The sequence below is a fragment of the Mastigoproctus giganteus genome, chromosome 13 (assembly GCF_048544385.1).
Source record: "Mastigoproctus giganteus isolate SK-2022 chromosome 13, ASM4854438v1, whole genome shotgun sequence".
NCBI classification, from domain to species: domain Eukaryota; kingdom Metazoa; phylum Arthropoda; class Arachnida; order Uropygi; family Thelyphonidae; genus Mastigoproctus; species Mastigoproctus giganteus.
The window spans coordinates 152,017,392-152,040,761 of NC_143587.1; the positions used below are offsets into that span (position 1 = coordinate 152,017,392).

At 36.6% G+C, this 23,370-nt stretch overlaps 1 protein-coding gene across 1 annotated transcript in view; it reads left to right on the forward strand.

The window, feature by feature from the left end:
• ari-2 (E3 ubiquitin-protein ligase ari-2) overlaps window positions 1-23,370 on the forward strand; it is a 301,405-nt gene that overhangs the window by 216,817 nt on the left and 61,218 nt on the right. The window contains exon 10 of the mRNA XM_090388043.1: window positions 13,192-13,319. Within this exon, the coding sequence (XP_090244169.1) occupies window positions 13,192-13,319 (128 nt within the window). The remainder of the gene's footprint in view (window positions 1-13,191; window positions 13,320-23,370) is intronic.

The window sequence follows — 23,370 nt, forward strand, 5'->3', positions numbered from 1 at the left end:
TCCTCACTGTTGCTATCACTTTCATTGCTGGACCATGTTTTTCGATGATATTCTCTCCAAAGCCATTCTTTCTGAAGCAGTTGATTATTACACGTGATGTAATATTTTCCCAAGCAATAAAAGATTACAGATAGCATCCAAGACATTCCAATTTGGCTGCAAATTGTTCCCTCCTTCTATGTTGCGGATCAAGTACCTTATCAGGTGGGCTCTATATGCTCTCTTGAAGTTATAAATAATGCCTTAATCCAGTGGTTGCATTAAACTGGTGGTATTGGGGTAAAAACAACAGCCTTATATTTGTCAACTTGTGTCTCGGCAGAATAAATAAGATCTTTATTGTAAAGTTCACTGGTACGTGCAGGTACCACGACCCTACAATACCCTTCACGGCACCATGCCAGAATGTGCTGTACAACAGTCTAGAATCATCGAAATGTTCCTTTTTTTCTGGAGCCATTCTTCTGTCCAATTTTGATAACCAAGATTGAAAAAATTGACCATAAGCCAAGCACTTCTATTGGCCTTATAATCACAGTGAAGTTGGTTAACTGCTTTAAAACATCTTGGCTTGGAAAACTTACCAATGTTAAAAACTGTTTCGTCAAAATTAAAAATAACCTTTGCCTCATATTTTTCAAGGATGGACCGTACAGAACACAACCAGTCTGTAGCCCTTTCTTTGTCAGCTAAACCAAACTCACCGCAAAAATTTTGCAAAACCAAGTTATTCCTGTCTTTAAATCTTTGAAGCCAGCCACTGCTGCATTTGAAGTCGCTAATCCCATGTTGCTGAGCTAGATAATTTGCATTTTCTTGCAAAATCGGACCTGCTATTGGCAAATTAGATGCAAACATTTGTTGATACCATTCAGTTTTTTTCAAGCTCCTCATGTTTTGCACCACAAATTCGTTTCCTGTTTATCACTGCTCCAGTGTCATGCACTTCTTCAAGTCTTTTTCGGTTTTTCAGTATTGTAAATGAAGTTTTTTTTTTTTTTTTTTGATTTGGTAGCTGTTGGCGCATCGGCTTCTGTGGCCATATTGCACCTCCCAAGGTTTTTGCAGTACTTTGATCCAAGCCCGAAGCGGGAATTGAACCCGCGACCTTTGGGTTGCCGGGCAGGTACTTTACCCACTCGGCTAGCCCGGTCGGCTGTAAATGAAGTAGGTAAAGGGATGTTGTATCCCTTTGCAATATCCGTTTTGCTTCTTACCATCCTATCAGCCTCTTGTATAATTTTTAGTTTAATTTCCAGGCTTAATTCTGTCCGTCTACGTTTTTTCGCCATAACACTGCTAGATAAGATTTAATATAAACAAATTTTAAATTAATTTAAAGACAAGTTCTGAAAAAGACAGCTCAGATAAAATGGCACAAAAAATAGATTGCTGTATACGATAGCAAAAGACTCTTTGAACTGGGGTAACAATTGCAACTGACCTTATTCCTATGGATAGCGAGGGAGTGCATGTAAACAGCTTAGAAAATTTTTTTATTTTTTTGTTAATTTAACAATTCATCCTTTAGAAAGATGTTTTTCAGAGTGCACTTGATGTTGCAGCTACCATAAACTGCTTTTGTTTACACGAAACTAATTTCTAACAAGTCAGTTCCATCCTTCGGGAAGTAGGGAGCCAGGTGGCTGGGGGCAATAATCGGATCGCTCTGCCAAGATTTGTATTAAACATACAAAATGGCAATATTTATTTCTCACTGGTTGAAAAAGAACTTTGTAATACATATTAACCGAATTTTGTAATAAACGAATATATTTACTTAGAAAAGCCTATACTTTCGTAGGGGAATGGTATGTGCTTTGTATAAACTGAGTTTTTATTAATGAGATTTTACTATATGATTATAATTTTAAATAGGCACTTTTTTTAGATTGCTTTAAATTATCACTACAAAGTCTATTTATAGATTTTTTTTTTTTATACAGTAAACGTTCCTGAGAAATGCCGCGAATACCAAAAACGCGAATACTGAGTTATGGCTCCCATAGTAATAAAGGGGTTCCGTTCCAAAGTATGAAATATTTTATATAAAGTGTTTTATATAAAAAATATTTTATATAAAGTATGAAAAACTAGTCTAAAATTTTGTCTATGTATGTATTATACGTACCTTCATAATATGACTATGTACATAGACAGTACATAGTGAAATGCATGCATATGGCATCAAAATGAAAATAAGAAACAATTTAATATTAAATGTAATATTTATTAGAAATTTCAAACAAATCTTTCAAACCGGCACCTTTGCTAGCTAAAAAAACTTATCCCGCCAGTACTATCACCAGTTTCGCTAGTGTTGATAAAGGAGTTTTGCCTTTTCACGAATGATGAGTGAATTTAACGGAATTTTATTTTGAGTTCAGTCTTCTATCCACAGATTTAAAGCTTTTTCCATTTTTTCTGATTTAACATCACGAGTTACAGAGCAAATTTTTGAAGCAATTAGCGCGTTTTCACGGACACTATGGTGGATTTTTTCTTCCGATTTCTTGATTGATCGTACTGTTGACTCATTGATTTTATAATGTTTTGCCACTGAGGAGACACTTTCACCATTAGAAATTTTGTCTAATAACTCAATTTTATTCGCTAATGTCATCACCTTTGATCTTTTCACATTTCCCTTGTTATTCGTAGCCATATTTTTGTACGGGTTAGAAAGAACTTGTCCACAATAAAGTCACTTTCTTCCGTTAACACACTCAAAAAAGTCTGTTTTACACTCCAAAACGGTAAATTTATCACTTTTGTAAGCATATAAATTAAAAGCAAATGACGAAACCTTCCATGACAAGCGCATAACACATACTGAACAAGGATTATGAGGTATGAGGTATATTGAGGGTCTAGCGGCTCCTGGGATTTCTCCCATCTCCGCGAATGTTCTATGTATTGGTGACAGTACCCTGTCAAAGCCAGAGATTTAGAAGTGTGTGGGTCATGAGTAGTGTTATATGTTGTGCCCATTGTTTATCCGGCTTATTGGCCGCCAGGCCCCTAATGGGACCAGACGTTGCCCATACCTCGCCACGTGGAGGCTAGCCGGGTGTTACCATTGAGTCAATTGTACTCTGGCAGGTCCTGCCACTTACTTTCCTGGGATTTTAGTGGCTAGGACCTAAAATAAAATTGGAACGACCGCGGTTGATTTTAAATCACTTACATTAAAGCACTAATATGGGGTTTGACGCTGAAAGCCTGTTTCTGAAGTGCCTAAAAGGTTGGGCGGAATTTTTTGGTGTATTTTAAATTTGGACGTGTAGGGCTATACGCTGTGCAAGAAAAAGTGCTGGGAGGGGAGAATGAAGGCTGGGGGGGGTGAAATAGGAAGAAGAGGGTCGATAGGGTAGATGACCCCCAATTTTTCAGTGAGGCATGCCCATGCCCCACCAGAGGGAAGAAATGGTGCGGCAGGGAAGAGAGGCGACAGCAAGCCGTCACCTCCCTCCCCTGCCGGGTGTGGGAGTAAAAGAATTGCACTGCACAAGAGAGTGCAGAGCATAGAGCCAATATGGCTCCGTTGAGGCAGCAACTTGGAGTTTCTCTATCTTCGTTGGTCTTCTCTGTCATTGGTAGCCATATTTTTCCTCAGCTATGAACACTGGTCAGGTCCATTGTTGGTCTGTTAGCTATGGCTGTGGTTCTCTTCATCATGGGAAGATCCGCAGCTCCATGGGGTTATTCTTGCGATTGCTGGTTTTAGATGATTAGTAGTAAGCAGGTTATTAGCGAGAAACATCCACGCTCGCGATTTTTTCACCCCCCTCTCCCCCACCCGCTGAGCGCTGTTTTGACCTGGAAAGATAATTTTAGCCAAGCCCATCTGTTTTTTTTTTTTATGGTGGAAAATGTTCACCCCGCTTTAAAATTCACATTTTTTCAGGTTTCATTTTATATTAAATCAGCGACCGCGAATAGTGGGGGTTTACTGTATTGTATAACAGTCTATATTCACGATCACTTGCACCAGTTTCTTCCAACACTCTCCTCTGGATGGCTATAGCTTCGTGAATTTGTCGTTTTGTAACTGGAATTCATTCAGGTTCAACTTCATTTTCCTCCTCCTCATTGGCGAAATTATCAGTAACAGACTGGACAATTTCTTCATCTGTTAAAGCTGTAGCAACTACCCATTTATAACAGATTGTACAAACAAAAAGGCCCAATGAACCGAAAATTGGAAATTATTTTTGTTTTATGGTTGTGACTTCTAGAAATGTACTTTAGAAAATATCACAGAGACGTTCAAAATTGATTCTTATAATCAAAGATGTGATTCTAATAAATGATAAAAGTGTAATGTATTCTATTGATTTGAATCTGTTCTTTGAAATTTGATTCTCCAAAGCGGCTGGTTCTAATAACCAATGATCACTATAACTGGCACTTACTGTAGTTACTATCCAGCGATTTCCAGTTTTGAAAATAGTTCCATCACCAGATAGCAGTTTGTCCCTATTAGGGACAAACTAGTTGCAAAAATAGTCACAGCAGTGCCTCTAGTTTTTAAGAGATAACAGATTCATCTAATGGGTGAGTTTATCTGATTAAAAGCAATATTGATTACTTTAGGTTGACTACATGGATGGACAAATTTAATGATTTTAAAGAGCTCAATTCCAAGTGCTATCACTATCTCTCCATTAATGACTATTTTATTTTCAGATTTTGCATTTAATCTGCATTGTGGTAGTATTTCCCCTTTTTTAGTATATTGCAGTATTAGACATGTTACTTGCAGAGATGGGCAAATGAAATGGATCCCCCTCCCTAACCAGTCTTGTATGAGCTTGCATTCCTTCTTTGTATCATTTTGCCACTGCTAATACTACTCTCTCTCTCTCTCTCACACACACGCACACGCACGCACGCACACACACAGATACACACGCACTCTCTCTCTCACTGAATTATGACCACTTACCTAATACCACCGTGCGAACAGTGTGTGCGTGTGTGTGTGTGTGTGTGTGTGCACGTGTCTCTCTCTCTCTCTCTCTCTCTCTCTCTCTGAATGATCACTGAATTATGACCACTTACCTAATACCACCATGCGAACAGTTGGGCCACCCTTCGCACAGATAACTGCTGCTATTCACCTAGGCATTCATTCCACTAGAGATGTCTGAAAACATCCGCAGTGATCTGCAGCCACGCTGCCTGCAAGGCTTTCCACAGTGTTGGAATAGATGACGGTTGCATGTCCATCTACCTCACTTCTCATTCCAAAACATCCCGCAGCTGTTTGATTGGATTGGGGTCAGGCAAATTTGGAGGCTAGTCAAAATCTGTGATATCTTCACTGTGTTCCTTGAACCACTTGTGCAGAGTGTTGGCCCAATGACACAGGGCTATTGTCTTGGAAGATCCCATTTCTGTCCAGGAAAAAATGCAACATTGCAGGTGGCGCATGATCTTCTAAGACCTGCCAGTAGACCCTATGAGTATGCTCATATAGTAGCATCTGTTATTTATCCTGGAGCTATTGAGTTACTACAGTAACCCAGTAGCTCCAGGATAAATAATAGCATAAATGATAGGGCTAGGTCTTCTTTCAAAAATAGTCTAATAATGTGATTATAGTAAACTCTTCTGAGCAAAGTCCAGTGAAGAGTTTAAACAAGAGGTAATTTCTAAACTTTGGACTAGATTCTAAAACAAGTAAGAATAAAATCAATTAGAAAAATTAGTGAGAAGGTGTTATCATAGAGACAGCATCTGCAAATGACTTGGAGAAATTAAAACAAAGTAATAAATTTCAGGAATTAAAGTTAAAGGTAAATCTTTCTATGAAGATAGGACCCACCATGATAATATAGTTTCAAAGGATCTGAAACCTTAAAATATTTTAGAGGACATGTATCAAAAGAATCTTAAAAATTGACTATTAATTTGAGAGTTTAAAGAAGCCACAAAGTTAAGGTTTGTGAACAAAAACTAAAAATAAAAATTACTCAAACTGGATTGTAGAAGCCTCTGTGGGAATTAGACTAGTATTAATAAGTCGGAATAATAAATTATTCCTGGGTTGATCAGTTCACAATGTAAAGGACTTAGTCATTGCTACAAGATGGGTCACAGGCACTCGGCAAAGTACTGTAAACGGGAAGACAACACTTTATGGGTGTACAGTGGTAGCATTAGTAGAAGCATACGATGCAAGAAAGCAAGCTTATGCAGCATCAGCCTTAAAAAAAAAAAAAAAAAAAACCTCACACCACTTCACCCCTCCATTCATTCCAAATGCCTGTCCAGCTCAGCCTTAAATTTATTTAGGCTATTAGCTTCCACAATGAAAGATGGAAGCCTGTTCCACCAATCAACCACTCGCTAGCTAAAGGCAGACTTCTTGTACAGTCACAAACTGTAGTTACCGGTCACAGTAGAAACACTGTTGTCAGATGTCGCGCTGCAGTTATAGTGGCTGACTCTAGCATCACTGTTACAAAGATCACTGGACCTTGTACACCACAAGCTGCTTGTGCCTGCTTGGAGAAAGCATTTAGTCAATTATATCTAATTTCATTATACAGTAAGACCCCCCCCCCCGTATCCGTGGGGGATACGTTCCAAGACCTACCATGGATGGCTGAAACCACGGATATAAGTGAACACCTGCTGACTCCATATATAACGTGATTTTCTTGTACATACATACATATAATAAAGTTTAATTGATATTTAAACACACAGTGAGACATTACCAACATTAAATACGGTAATAATAAAGTATAGCAGCCTCTTGATTTACCAGGATTGGATTAACCAGGACACTCCAAGACTAAATGAAAAAAAAAAAAAAAAAAAAATCCAGAAATCATAAAATTCATGTAATAACTAGAATAGGTATATCTTCAAAAAGGCCTCTAAGGTTGAATACATATCCAGAATTTAAAACAAATACACCAACCGTTTAACTATAATGGTTTAATACTAAAAATTATAAAATGTACCAAACGATACTACACTGTAAAACTGATTTACAAAATAAAATATACGATGAAACTTTAATATAGAATAAAATATAAATAAAAATAAAATAAAATATTTAAAATACAATTGTATTTTAAATATTTTATTTATATTTTATTGTATATTAAAGTTTCATCGTATATTTTATTTTGTAAATCAGTTTTTTGCATATATTATTTTACAGTGTAGTATCGTTTGGTACATTTTATAATTTTTAGTATTAAACCATTATAGTTAAACAGTTGGTGTATTTGTTTTAAATTCTGGATATAGAATAGGTATAAACAGATATTTTGCAAGTTGTAAATAAGTGACAAAAACCAGTGTTATAAGTCGTCGTTGGGAGATTAGTGTATCTATTATCTTGCAACTCCAGGTGTCTTCACATCTACCACTCAAAACAAAAAAAGAGACCAAATGTTTAGTTTGATTTAGTTCATTGCATCGATTGTTGTGTTCCGTCGCAACGCAAAAGGACAAATTTTGTTTTGTTATTTATGTCAGGATGTCAGAATTTTTTTTTTTTTATAGTAACTATTTTTTTTTTTTTTTTTTTTTTTGTTTAGCAATTGCGAAAATGATGGGCAAACGCAATAGTTGTGCTTTCAAATTAAACAAAAACTTGAAATTTTTCAAAGTTTGAAAATGGTGCATCGGTTAAATCTCTAAAGAATCATTAAAATGTTGGTGACCAAACCATATGCGACATTGTAAAAAATAAAGGGAAGTACTTGTATTGGACACGTGAGTAGTACGTGTTAAGTTTTTTTCATTTTTTTTCCCCTGTGGTAATGAATCAGCAGATATGGGGGGCACAACGGTACATGCAATGTAGTCAGCCACATCAACAAATTGAACCTTTCCTGCTGCACTTGGATGAAACATTACATAAACTTGTAGGTAAAAGCATCTTAATTGCTACAGATGCAAATGCCTCCTCTACTCTGTAGAACAGCCCCAAACAAACAACAAGGGAGAGTTGTGTGAAGAACTCATTATAGAAAATGACTTAATAATAATGGAATACAACAGGACCCCAAACAAACAACAAGAGGCAATTGTTTGAAGAACTGGCAATACAACATCCACTTATGTAATACCCATGTACGTTTATGTAGCCCTTTCAAACACAAATACGCAAAATAGAATCTCAAATCGGCAGGTTCACATCTGTTGGTCAAACAGTGACCATAACTCCATGTCTTTTTTAATTACCCCTTCTACATTCCAGGAAAGAAATATTTCAGATTTTACAAAGTACGAGACTAAGTGGCCAATATTTGATGATTGTCTGGTTCTCTTCAGTCTCCACATGTTACCGAAAGACTGCATGAACTTAACACATAACAACAAGCAGATGAAATTTAATCCTTAATCATCAACGCATGCAACACTGCTATTCCAAAAAAAGAAAAGAAATAGAAACCACATGTGACTAGTAATGTGCCACTTTGAAGAAAACAATGATGAAAGCCAGAAAAGACTATCAGAGAGCCAAGAGGAAGGGATGATATTCAAACACTAATATGTTTATACGGAATGTAGTAGTAGTAATAATAATGGAGGCATGTGATGAAAAAAAGCAAGTGTATGAGCTTATGTAGCATCAGCCCAAAAAAAACCAATTTCACACATCCATTCCCTCTAAATGTTTGTCCTGTTCCAGCAATTAATCACCCGCTGACTAAAAGCAAATTTCTGCACATCTATTCTGTAACTGTCTTTCCTCGATTTGAATTTATGGCCCCTCAGGTTGTAATCTGAGCAAGCGGAAGAATCCCATCAGAATTTGGCATGTGCAACCCATGACAAAACCAGATTGACCTGGGTAACCACCAGGACTACCCTGCCATGTGTAGGAACCTGAGATCCCTCACCAAATAAGGAACCATATAGGGGAGGGAGGTGTGCAGGCAGCCAGGGAAGCAGATTAGCTGAAAAATATTGGTAAGCTAGTAGCAAGGGAATGCAATGAAAGACAGAATGAATAGGCTGGGCACTGAGTGAAAGAGAGAATTAGGAATTATGGTAAAAGGGAATAAATGTCCATTTTGGTGAAAGAAAGAGTGACCCAGCATGAGGAAAAGAGAGAGTGAATGAGTGTTATGCTGAATGGGAATGAGTGGAAGAGCAAATGTAATTGGCTGAAAAAATACAGAAAGCTAATAATAACTTTATATATATATATATATATATCTGATAATTAAAATAAATATGATATTTAAAATAAAAAACATCAGCCAGTAGTACGGCAAAAATGCAGAGCGAAACGAAACGTAAAATAATATAAAATAAACGAACAGGGAAGGGAAAGTAGATAATAAGACAAAAAGGTAGTCGATAATCCCCTGTATAATTTAGTCATTAAACCCAATTAATAAAAACGATGTAAATTTAAAATAATGCCAATTATATATGATTTAGCGGTACCCCCCTCGAAGGTACCAGTTCCAAAAGACGTGAAATATCACCAAAAAGGGGTTAAAGAAACTACAAAAACTAAAATATCAAAATGATAGACTGACCATTATGCCCCATATCGACAGAGAACCACGAGGCCAATAATGGTCATGGAATCGCTGCATTTCAATTGTCATACAAATCATCGAAAAGGCGGAAATATCGAAGAACCAAACCACCCTTCCATTCTCCGATAGATCAACCAATGCAGAAGATTTGCATGGCGGTGGTCCTTATGCAGCGAGAAATAATTTATAGAACAGACAGCACTCTTGATCAGAGCCACACCACTGACATAATGCAAGCTTAACCAGCTTATATAATAGAAAGGAAAAGAATAGATATATATATACTAACAAACATTTACTAACAAAACAAACAATCACTGCATTCTCCCCCCCTGACCTGCAAAAACTTGCAGGTAGGCCTGCACTACAACTGAAGAATAACAATAAGTTGAGGTGCCCAGAGAGTGTAGTGTAGAAAGTAAAGAGTCAAACAAATGAAATGTGAAAGCCAGAAGAATGAAAGAGAAAGTGTGTGAGAAAAAGAATACAAACCATAAATGTTTCAGTTAAGCACACACTAATCCTAGTTTAAATCTTTTATATTCTTACTTATTTAGCTTAATTATTATGCATTAGTATTTAAATTTACATTACACACCATTGTATCCTCCCCATCTGTGAGAAAAAAGATGAATGAGTGAGGGGGGGGAAATATACGTATAGTGTACAGCCACTCCCCGACTTACGTAAGGGTTACGTTCCGAGGAACTCAACGTAAGTCGGAATTTCCCTAAATGCTTATGCAGCACTCGCAACTATGCACGCTGAATTTGATTGAAGCAAAAAAGAAATGTTCGATGAACGTGTAATTAGAATTATTTATTGAATTTTTTTATCTCCTGTGCAGGAAAAATTATAAAATTACAAAAAGAGTGAGGAGACAGGCATAACATCAGCAAGTTTTACCTTCGACCCTTGTTGCCAGAATAACTCTTCAGTTGATACACACACTGTTGCGGAAGTTGAGAGCTGTGGAGATTTAGAAGGGGTTTTTACCAACAAAACACAATTTCTCTGCAGTTGCAGTATTAGCACTGGCGACTTCACCGCATACTTTAATGTTTTGGAAACCAACGCGATGCTTGAACTTATTAAACCACCTGTTGCTTGCCACAAACTTGGCTTGGGGTTCGCTGTATTTATCCTTAATATCTTCATAAAGACTCCTTGCTTTTGCTTGAATGGCTGTTGGACTCAGGGGCACTCGCTTCTGAATCTGATTTTCCATCCATATTATTAATAGCTTTTCCATCTTCGATGTAGCACCTGAACACTGTTTTGTGATCACTGTTGATCTTAAATGCATTGATCCTTTAACATGTTCTATTATACTTGCATTGTTCCTTAAAATAGTATTAACTGTTGAAGCAGCAAGACCTAATTCCAGTGTAATAGATGAAAAGCTTTGTCCTGCTTCATACTTCTTAATTAATCATCTTTATTTCTAAATCTATTTTGTTTCATTTCCTAGCACTGCCAGCACTTGCACTTTCAGTTGTTCCCTTTCCCTTCACCATTGTAATAAGTAAATAGGAATGAAGAGAAGATTCTGAAAATTTGTTTTTAATATGATTGAAGATATCAGATTTCACCATAATACCGTAACGTAAAATCCACAGAATTCCACTTATCGGTATTATTGCAAATGCAATAAGATAGTTTACTACTTGTTTATAATAGATTGTGCTAACAGAAAAGCCCAATAAACCGGAAAGTGCAAATTGTTTTTGTTTTTTGGTCGTGACCTCCAGAAATGTGTTTTAGAAAATATCACAAAGGCGTTCAAAATTGATTGTTATAACGGAACATATGATAATGATGAAAGTGTATTGCAATGGAATTTCTGTTATAAAAATGACCTTTTAGAGAGATAAATAGCTTAGTTACATAGCGAAAATTTCAACTTCCGAGGTCTTGGAACGAATTACAACAAAAAACAGTGTTATTGGGTTCGCATTACAATGTTTTCACGATACCTCGATTTATTCCTACAGGATGCAAAATACGTTTCCGCAATTTTTTTTTTTTTAAGTTTGCACCGGCCGGAAAAAAACTTATGTAAAGTCAAATTTCCGTAAGTCAAGTATTGCGTAAGCTGGGAAGTGTCTGTATATATAACCTAACAAAAAAAAAAAACAATAGACTGCAAGTAGTGAGAATGCACATTATGAATACACCAATATACACCAATGAGCCGGTGCCTCCATAGCCAGGTGGGCAGGAGCAGCAGTGCGTAGCACACTTCTTGATTAGACCGGGGTTCAAGCCTGTGACCACCAAATACGGAGGATGCGGAAAGGTCAGGGAATGACCACCGCATATCCCAGAGCAATATGGCCTTAGTTGCTAATGCTCCTAATAACAAACAAACGAGCACCAATAAGCCAAAACATTATGACCAGAGAGTCGTTATGCAAATCGAAGCAACTGCAGGTGAACTACAGTGCGTGCACAGGTCAGGACACGGTATAAAAAACACCTGATACTGAGCTCCGTTGATCCGTGTTACTCTTGTTCTTCAGATGGGAAAGGCAACGGAATTAAGCAAGTTTGACAAAGGCCAAATTGTAATGGCCAGACGACTGGGTCAGAGCATATCCGAAATGGCACGGCTGGTGGGATGCGCACGGTCAACCATGGTTAGTACCTATCGAAAGTGGTCCAAGGAGGGGGAAACCCACAAACCACTGGCGAGGTGTTGGATGACCACGGCTCATCGATGCTCGAGGTGAGCAAAGGCTCTCCCAGATGGTACGTGGCAACAGAAGGGTGACTGTGGCACAACTCACCGGTAATTGGAATGCTGGTGACAGGAGTAATGTGTCACAACACTCGGTACATCAAACCCTGCTGAAAATGGAACTGCGTAGCTGCAGGCCACTCTGAGTGCCCATGTAACCACGGTTCATCGGCGACAGTGCCTACAATGGGCACGCGAGCATCGAAACTGGACCTTAAGTGATTGGAAGAAGGCCGGGTACATGTGTCATTTACCTGGGGATCCCCTCTGGCGGTGCCTCCTTTCAGCAGGATAATGTGCCATGCCACACCGCCCAGACTGTTCGAGACTGGTTCGCAGAACATGAGGAAGAATTTGGAGGCCCTGGCCTCCAAATTCCCCAGACATCAATCCCATCAAGCCTCTGTGGTTTGTGTTGGAACAGCAACTCCAATCTGTGGTGTCTCAACCACAGACCTTACAGGAGTTAAAGGATCTGCTGGTTACCGTGTTAGTACCAGATATCACAAGACACATTTAGAAATCATGTAGCATCCATGCCTTGCTGGGTACGAGCTGTTTTGGCTGCACGGGGAGGACCAGCATCATATGAGGTAGGTGGTCATAATGTTTTGTCGTGTGTGTGTGTACACGCACAAAAACAGAAATATTTATATGCATAGTGCTGAATTTTTTAAACTAGAAAATGGATGTGACTAATTCTTTAGTAGAATTTTTTTTTTGTCTGAAAAAATTTCAATTTTTGAATTTTTTCTCAAAAAAACTTAAATAATTGCATTAAATATTGCAATAGCACACTACTGCTTTTGTTATCATTGTGCATACCATCTGATGAGTTGTGTGTGTGTTTCATGATGAGTGAATGTATTTGTGCATACCTACCTTTTTATCGTTAATATAATAAAATGGAGCTTTTTTAATTTTTAGACTGGAAAACACATGGTAGCGAATATTATGAATGTAGTAGGTATAAAGAAAATCCTAATATTGCCAATGAATCAGCTCATGCTCAAGCCAGAGAAGCACTAAAAAAGTATCTCTTCTATTTTGAAAGGGTAAGTATTTTCTGTAATTTTTTTTTCTCCTAATGATATAATTCATAGTTAGCATCGAAATGTCAGTTATATTAAAATTTATTTATATTAACATAAGAGGAAATTCATTTCAAGGTTTTCTAATAAAAATGTCATGTAAAATGTGATTGAAGTGGAGGTACAATTATTTTCACAGATAATCAAAAGCTTAATTTCATAGGAAATGAAAAGCTGAAGCAGTTTTATTATGGTTGTTTTTGCTAAAAATAACTTCAGTTGTCTTTTTTTTTTTTTAGCTAGTGGTGAAGGATAACTACATTTTTTAGAAATAATGAATGCAGATATACTTACATTAACAGTTATTTCAAATTCATAAAACAGTACCAAAAGTTTTACATTTCTTCATCAGAGTCGCACTGTAGAGTTTCTTTAATAATGTAACCCTTTCCATCCTCTGTAACAGTATGATTTTGTCACTTGTTTAATCAAGTCTGGGTTCAGCCCTGTCAGAGACTGGAGGAATTTCTAAAGGCCTCTTTGACCACAGTCCATTTGAGTACTTCAAAGACCTCTTTGAAGAATAATAATCACAGTCCTTCCAAGAGGTTGAAGAGTACAGCCGAACCTCAGACAGTTATTTCAGGTTCTTCAGCTTGCACAGCATGAAAATTGGTCCACAAACACACCTACAAAGACATAATACATAATGATGCAATATGGCATATTGCATCATCATTGCATCATTTAAGCTGCTGATGCACTTAAAAAGCAACCATTTACACAATAAATAGTATTCCCGAGTATTTTGAACCACCAAATCCTCTGGGCTCATTTTGTTTGTCCTTATTCTAAACAGCATAAAAGTACAAGGGCAGATCTCAACAGTAACAACATCAAAGTAGTATAGCATTTCAGGTAAGAAATGTGATTCTAGTCTTTTGTAAAGGTACCCTGCCTTCAGACATAATTATTTAATTTAATTTCATTTAATTTAGTGTAATGGAATTTAATTATGAATGTCATTCTTAGGGTATAATCATAGAATTAAACAATTCTTTCCTTTTCTTTTATTTCTATAATCTTGAAAAGGGATCTCAAAGAAGCTCTGAAATCTTTGATTTCAAAAAATTTGCTTAGTTGATTCTGTACAGTTCGTTGGCTACTTTATTAGGTACACCTATCCTTAACAGCAGGTAGCCTCCTCCCCTTTATTCCTCAGAACAGCCTAGATTTGTGAATACAAAGATACCAGCAAAGCAAATAGTGTTACAAACAACTTAGAGGTAATAGAAATGAGAATAGCCATTGTGAATTTCTATTACAGCATCCCCTTATCTCCCAATAAATTCTCCTCTCCAGATGAGAACTAAACAGTATTGATATACATCTGCACTCACCCTACTGTCTTATATGAGAATGAACGCCTGTAACTCTGTATGGAAGTCTACCCACATGGACAGTATTGGTAATGTTCAACAATTGTTAAATTGGTTTTTTGAGGAAATGCTTTCTGAAACTTACAAACTTTTTGGAAAACAATCCATTTGGCTTCCTGTAATTGTAAACCAACATATGAAAGCAACATTGGTGGACAGCAGACTGTTTAGGTATTTGTATTTTGTGGAACATCAGATGCCAGCTGGTTGAAATTTTACTGTATTTGTTTTGGGGCTTTGTTTTCTGTTATAAGGAGTTGCTTGGATGAAGTTGGATAACTTCATTTTTCAAGATACCTTTGCACTGTATCCTCCATTTATTTATTTATTTTTTTTTTGTATTAAATCAGCATTCTGAAATTTTTTAGCAGGATGATAATTCTTGACTTAGAATAAATCACTTAAATGTGATTTATTCTAAGTCAAGTTTTTGCAACTAAACAATAGCATGATACTATATTTAGATAATTGTTAACAGACCTGATCCCAACCCTGCGGAACATAGTTACATAAAAGCATCCCAGTGGCCATTCTTTAAACATAGTGACAGCACTAGACTTTCTTTGCATTGATTCCGTTATGAAAAGTAGGAGTAATTTCTTGTCTTCCCATCATTTAAACTATCTGTTCATGACAGAACAAAATTTGCCTTTTTCACATACTGCAGTATCTCTTGACAAGATGATTTTGCATAAAAATTTAAGATTTCAGTGCACTTTGTAGTTGTGGTCACATAAAACACAATTATTTTTTATGATGAAATAGAATAGTAAAATTTTATTTGTACCTTGCAAAACTCTTGCTCAATTTTAAAATTAATTGTTACTTTTTTTTACTATTGATGTTAAAACTTTTTTACCAGCGTTATTTGGAAAAAAGCGTTACGTTACCTAGAAATCGTCACGAAACCCGCATGTGTTGTACTTGTTATGTCACTGCACGCAACAAGTACAACACATGCCCCTGAGAAAACTCAATTGTACGCAACATGCAGCGAGGTAAGAAATGTACAAGTGACACAAGTAAATTGAGCAATAATGCGCTATGTTATACCATTATATCAGCATAAGGACTAATAGTCAAGTGATTGTGCCAAAATCTACAGCCCAGTGTTCAAAGGAATATCGTGAAAGAAAGAAAGGGAAGTTGGACAGAAATGTGAATCCAGATAATTCAACAAGAGTGTTTCATTATGCCTAGGAGTTGTCAAACTGCACCCAAAAAACCTCTAGCTGAAATAATGAAGGAATATTGTGAACGGATGAAAAGGAAATTAGAAATTCAAACTATTCTGAATCATAATGAAATTCAAACACAGAGTTCTACTATGCCTGATACTTACCAGGAATCTAAAACTCCAGCGCAACAAATGAAGGAATATCGTGTACGAAAAAAAGCGAATTTAAAAATGGCTAATAATGAGATTGTTGATTACATCCCTATAGTGTCTACACGAGCTGACAGTGAGTTTGAAAAACTAGTGTACAAAAACCCATTTGGATTTAGTTGTAATATTTGTGATCGTTTATGGTTTCAATTAGATTTGAAACCATTTCCAACAACTTCATATGAATTACTTCAAAATGAATGTAATTTACAAGAAGTGAGTACTTTCATGATGTGTAATACATGTCATACTTCATTAAAAGAGGGATGGATACCAACTATAGCCACGTCAAATGGATTTATATATCCAACCTATCCTACTCATTTGCCGCCACTGGATGTTGTAACTGAGCATTTGATATCACCACGATTACGTTTTATGCGAATTCGTTTGCATCATGGACAATATGGGATCATTGTACTAAATGTAATAAATGTACCAGTTAACGTAAATACAATGGTTCATCAATTACCTAGAGAATTAGATGACGATTATGCCATTACTGTACATATAAAATGAAGACTCACACATAAATCACATCTACAAGGATGTGCGCAGAAGAAAATAGTAAAAATATTACGGTATTCGATAAATTCACCTTTGTATAAATTCTACGGCACCAAAGTGAGTGATTTCTTGGGGACAAATGATGATAGTGAACAGTAACATTCAGATGAAATTGTGGAACCTGTCAATAATGATGATGAACTATTGTTAATTCAACAACAAATGTTATTATGGTCTGAAGATAAATATTTATGTATAGCACTGGGTCAGAAATCATCTCCAACAAATTTCATATTTAATGTACATACAGAAGAACTATCTTTTCCAGCTATATATTTGGGACATGCACGAAAATTTAAAAATGGATTGAAAATTACTCCCTTTATGATGGCATCGAGTGAAATTCGTAGATCTTATCGTTGTGGAGTAACTCCCCAACATTTGCAAATTGCATTTAAATCAGTAAGAATAACAGCTAACATTACTCCGTTCTATATTGAAATCGAAAGATTTATAAACAAGTCGTTAGTCTAACTTGGCATTTCTAAAACAATTCCCAATTCAGCATATTATTAGAGTCAACATAAACGAGATGTGTTTGCCATGATTCGTCAATTAGGAAAACCTACAATGTTCTTGATGTTAAGTGCTTGTGAACCAACATGGCCTGTATTACTATATATGTTTCACAAATTCAGATATAAACGAGAAATTACAACTAATGAAGTTATGGATCTACCTTACATGGAAAGAGCTACATTAATAAATGAAGACCCCGCAGTGTGTGCCATATACTTTAATAAAATTGTTGAGATTATACTCAAAATTTTAAAATCGAAAACCTATAGTTCTTTTGGGAAATATCTTGTGAATTTCTTTAAACGCATTGAATTTCAACATCGAGGAAGTCCACATGCATATATATTATTATGGATGAACAATGTACCCTTTGCACCAGTATAAGAAAAAGAAGGTGGGATGGAAGAAGCAATCCAAATGATAGATGCATTATGTTCTATAGAGAAAACTTCAGATTATTCAAATTTACAGCAACATAAACATACTTTTGCCTGATAAAAATAATAATGCAAACCGATGTGAATGTCGATACGAAGCACCTTTTTGGCCAATGTCGTAAACTTGTATATTGATACCGATGGCCACAGATGACAGTCGAAGATTAGCTTATCACAAAATGCACAACTCGTTAGAATTGGATAATCATGTTAATTTCGAAGAATTCCTTAAATCAGATCAATGCCAATCAGAAGAAGAATATCTAAATATTTTGAGGGCTGGTATCAAACGACCATGTGTATTTCTTAAATGCAAGATAGAAGAGAAATTTGTGAATAATTACAATCCTTGTATTTTAGGAGTGCTTAAGTCTAATTCATATGTAGTTGAATTTGTGAATAAAACTAACAGAGGAATAAGCAACCTGCAAAGGAAAATTAGAGCTACAAGAAGAATATCCTGATATGGATATAACTGATCTAACATAAGAATTAAGTGTAGATGTATTGAATTCTGTGGAGATGAGTTCACAAGAGGCAGCTTTATATTTATTACAATACCCAACATCCGTGTCTTCTAGAGCGACTGAGTATGTGCCAACGGTATGGCCACATGAGCGTCACAAATTACGTAAATCAAAAGCTGAATTGGATGAACAGCAAGTTATAGTGAGTTATCAGTGATATTCATTATCAGTGACTATTAGTCTCAGACTAGAGTGTCAGCAACTCATTATGTACCTAATGCCTAATTTTTTTTATTATTATTATTTTTTAAGTCCAGGATATTACATAATAAACATTTTTTCTAATATGTTTCAAGTTGGCCATTCTTTAAAAGCAGTGATAGCACAAAGCCTTCTTTGCTTTGATTCTGTTATGAAGAATAGGATTGCATTTTTGTCCTCCCGCCATTTAAATTATTTGATTTGATCATGCCAGAACGAATTTTGCCTTTATTGCACATCGCAGTATTTTTAAACATTTGGAACATTGTTGTTTATCTTCCTTCCCCCCCCACCCCATAAGATAGTGGGTATTGACAATCCTATATTGACAATATCAAAGTAGCAAATGCTGTTTTGTAATTTCAAAGTTTTAACTTTGCCTACTGCATGACAACCTGCATTGAATAACTTTTTTCAGTATTTTATAAAAGAATTTGAAATAAAGATCACCTGCTATCTGATAGGGACCAGTAATTCCCAAAGAAAAGGCTGTCATAGAAATGTGTCTCAGCTTTCTGTTTGCCCTTTATTTAAAATTGTTGCCGTACTGGTTCTCCCATTATCCTTTAGCCCTACAAAGCAAGAATAATGAGAGGACCAGTACTGTTTCATGAAAACATTGCTCATCCCACTTTCTACTTAATTCACTGCCATGCTTGAATCCTTTGCTTTGTATGATTACCTCTGACAGTTTACTCTGTCAAGATATCTGTACATGTCATCTTTGCTGTTGCTCTTAGGGGTGCTCCCACTGTACGGCATCATAAGTCATACCTTTTGAGCATTTTTTTGAACATGTTTTATTGTTATATTTTCAGGCACCATATTATAACTGTTTCTGTTGTAGAGTTAATTAATAAACATTCTAAATAATTATTTTGTGCTGCAATTTTTTGTCCATTATTGTATGTGACATTTAGCTAAAATTGAATTGAGAGCCCTCCTTTAAGATTCTTTTCAAGCAAACCGTTCATTAGAGAAACAATGTTTGGAAGAGGATGGAGAGAGAGATTCCAAACTTATACTGAGCAAATTTGTGATATCCTTGGAATATTAAAATTCAAACTGTGAATTATAGATAGTTAAGACAGTATGACTGAAGTAATATTACTGCATGATGCTTATCTTGAAATCTAATGGTGTGCACATTGTTATGCTGAGTATCTTCTGTAGTAGTGCAGGTGTTTCACCCCCATCACTTTTCTGAAGAAATTAATGTAAGGTTATAAAGCCTCTTCAGTTGGGGCTGTTGTTAGTATTAGTAAGGCCAAATGATGCAAGGAAGTAGACTTTCTCTGCATTTGCAAAAAAATAAAATAAATATATAAAATAAAAGAGAATATTCATACTATTCCCTTTTTCCATTCTAACAAGATAAACAATTCCCCTGAATTTATTCCTGCTTACTGCCTCCACCATGAGCAGAGGAAACTTATTCCAGTGTTCAACTAATAGCAAAGGTCCTATAAATCATAGAAGGGATGCTGTGCCTTCCTAGCTATCTTTTATACTGCCTGGAAAATTTCATGTCATATTGAATCACAACATCCACATCTTTTTCACCTTTAATTACATTTAATCCCCCAGGCAGCTTATACAGATTCCAATATTTTTATACCCCAAAGGCATAATCTTACATTTAGAAGTATTAAAATTTAGTTTCCATTTTTTGGACCACATGTTCAACTAATCTAGGTCTTTTGAAGCAACATGGGCTGGTATATGCAACTAACCCAAGTCTTTTTGAATCAGTGTGGCCAGGCTCAGATTGTTATTCACCCTTCCAACCTGCAGATCATCTGCAGGCTTTGATGGCTTCCCTTGGATGATGATATCCTCATTAATATGACCAATCTGATTGGATACTACGATGTGGTCACAAAGGAACTGTATACAAAAAATAATTTTGATACCATATATACTTGGATTTCAGGAAAGCTTTTGATACTGTTCATACTATTCCCTTTTCCCATTCTAGGAAAAGCACATGGAAGATTGCTGTACAAATTGGAGTGGTAAGGCATTAAGGACAAGTTGCTGCAATGGATAAGGGATGGTTGAGTGGGAGATGACAGAGAGTGGTAAGCAATGGACACTGCTCTTCATGGACAAATGTTATTAGTGGAGTTCCCCACGGTTCGGTGCTGGGCCTATTGTTGTTTTGTGTATTCATCAGTGATATTGATAAAGGTATATCAGGATTAATGTCCAAGTTTGCAGATGATACAAAGGTTGGCAGGGTTGTTAACGACAGTTGTCGTTGTTATTTGGTTTTTAGGAGCATTAGCAACTAAGGCCATATTGCTCTGGGGATATGCGGTGGTCATTCCATGACCTTTCCGCATCCTCCGTATTTGGTGGCTCACGGGCTCGAACCCCGGTCTAATCAATAAGCATGTGCTACGCACTGCTGCTCCTGCCCACCTGGCTATGGAGGCGCTGTCAACAACAGTAAAGACAGTATGCTACTGCAACAGGATCTATAAAAGTTGGGTATATGGGCTGAGAAGTGGCAACTGAAGTTTAAACTATGATTTTTAGCGTTTCTCACCAACCATTAAAGTAAAAACGTAAACCAACATCTTAAAAAGCTTTATATTTAAATTTACAATAAATTTACAATAGATCAAACAAAATTAAATGTGATTATACAAATAAAATGTTACTGATAATAAAATACTGAATTAAGATAGAATAAAACAAATGTAGTTTACAGTGAATGTACAAATAAAATGATAATAAAATACTGAATTAAAATGCAATAAAATATACTAGATTAAAAGCGCTAAAGTAACTGAAGCTTTCAAAGGCTTCTGCCTTCTTTCTCAACAGTTGAGAAAGAAGCTAGCACGGTCGGCAACAAACTGGTCATTCAGTGTGCATCAGCATTAGTAGACATACAATGCAAGATTATGCAGCCTGACTATTGCCTTGTACAACGGGATAATCACTTCCTTGTCTCTGCTAGCCAAAAAAAAAAAAAAACCATCTCGTTTCACTCCTCCAATCATTCCAAATGCTTGCCCAGCTCAGACTTAAATTTATTTAGGCTATCAACGTCCACAAGAAAAGATGGAAGTCTTTTCCACAATTCAACTACCCGCTGGTTAAAGGCAAATTTCCGCACATCTATTCTACAACTGTCTTTCCTGAATTTGGATCTATGCCCCCCCTCAGATTCTTAATCTGAGCAAGAGGAAGAATCCCATCAGCATTCAGCTTGTTCAACCCATTCAAGGCCTTATATGCCTCAATCAGATCACCTCGCAGGTGCCTACACTCCAGGCGCTGCAATTTGCACAACTTAAACCTTTCTTGGTAAGAGCACCCCTTTAATCCTCTCAAAAATCTTTTTGCCCTTCTTTGTACTCATTCTAGCAAATCTATAGCCTTCCTAAAATGAGGCCTCCAGACCTTTACGCAGTACTCAAGGTGTGGCCTGACTATTGTCTTGTACAACAGGATAATCACTTCCTTGTCTCTGCTAGCAAAATTCCTATATATCATTGACAAGACTCCATGACCTGCCCTGGCAGCCCATCTGCACTGCTCAGCAAACTTCATATTTGACTGCACAATTACCCCCCCCCCCAGGCCTTTTTCACTATCCACATCCCTGAGTGTAGTACACATAGTTGGTACGTTTCTCTTGGGTTATTGCTACCCATATGTAGTACTTTCATTTGTCAATGTTAAACTTCAGCTGCCACTTCTCAGCCCATTTGCCCAACTTATCTAGAATCCAGTTGGAGTAGCATACTGTCTTTACTTTCGTTAACAACCTTGCCAACCTTTGTATCATCTGCAAACTTGGACATTAAGCCTGATATACCTTCATCAATATCATTGATGAATACACAAAATAATAATGGACCCAGCATCGAACCCTGGGGAACTCCACTAATAACGTTCGTCCACGAACAGCAGTGTCCATTGATTACCACTCTGTCTTCCCCCACTCAACCATCCCTGTATCCATTATAGCAACTTACCCTTAATGCCATACTGCTCCAATTTGTACAGCAGTCTTCCATGTGCAACAATATCAAAAGCTTTCCTTTGTGACCACATCATAGTATCCAATCAAATTTGTCAGACAAGATTTCTCCTTAACAAACCCATGCTGCATCTTAAGTATCACTGCAGTCTTATCTAGATGATCCTGCAATGCTTCTTTAACCAGTGACTCCATTATTTTACCCAGAACACAAGTTAAACTAACAGGTGTATGTTAATTGTTCACCTTTTGAACCCCCTTTGTGAATTGGTGATATATTTGCACACCTCCATAGGGAACCTCCCCTGAGTCCAAGGAAGCTGTCATAATTAAAGCTAAGGGTTTGCTTATTTCCTTTGCTGCCTCCTTTAATATAACCTGTCCTGTCCACCCCAGTTGCCTTCTTTAAGTTTAACTTCCTCAATTTGTCCTCCACTTTGCTCTCAGTTATTACATTACAAATTCACTTAGCTCGCTGGTAGAGTTTGATAAACTTCTTAAATTGAATAACACCTCATGTGTAAATGTAGATGCAAAATACTCATTCAGTTTATCAGCTATCTGAGCATGATCATCAATAGTCAACCCATCTATGGTAAGTGGTTCAATCTGATTCATCCCTTTCCTTCCAGAGTTCACATAAGTAAAGAAGTCTTTGCTGTTTTTCTTTGCATCCTTAGCCAAAGATTTCTCGTAATCTGCCTTCGCCTGCCTGCCTGACATCATTTGTGACTTGATTACATAATAGCTTATATCTGCCATAGGCTTCTGTGTCGCCTGATAATTTATATGCATCCCATACATTTATCTTCTCTGTCACGAGCCTCATTAATTCATCTTACATCCACTAAACCTTGAAGGGCATTTCTTAGTTGGAATGAAAAGCCTAGTAGCCTCCAAATTTAAGTCCCTGAAGGCTTCCTACTTAGAATGCAACGTTGGTAACATTATCATTTGATTCCACTGTATAGAATTTAAAAACTGAGACCCGAGGACAGTTT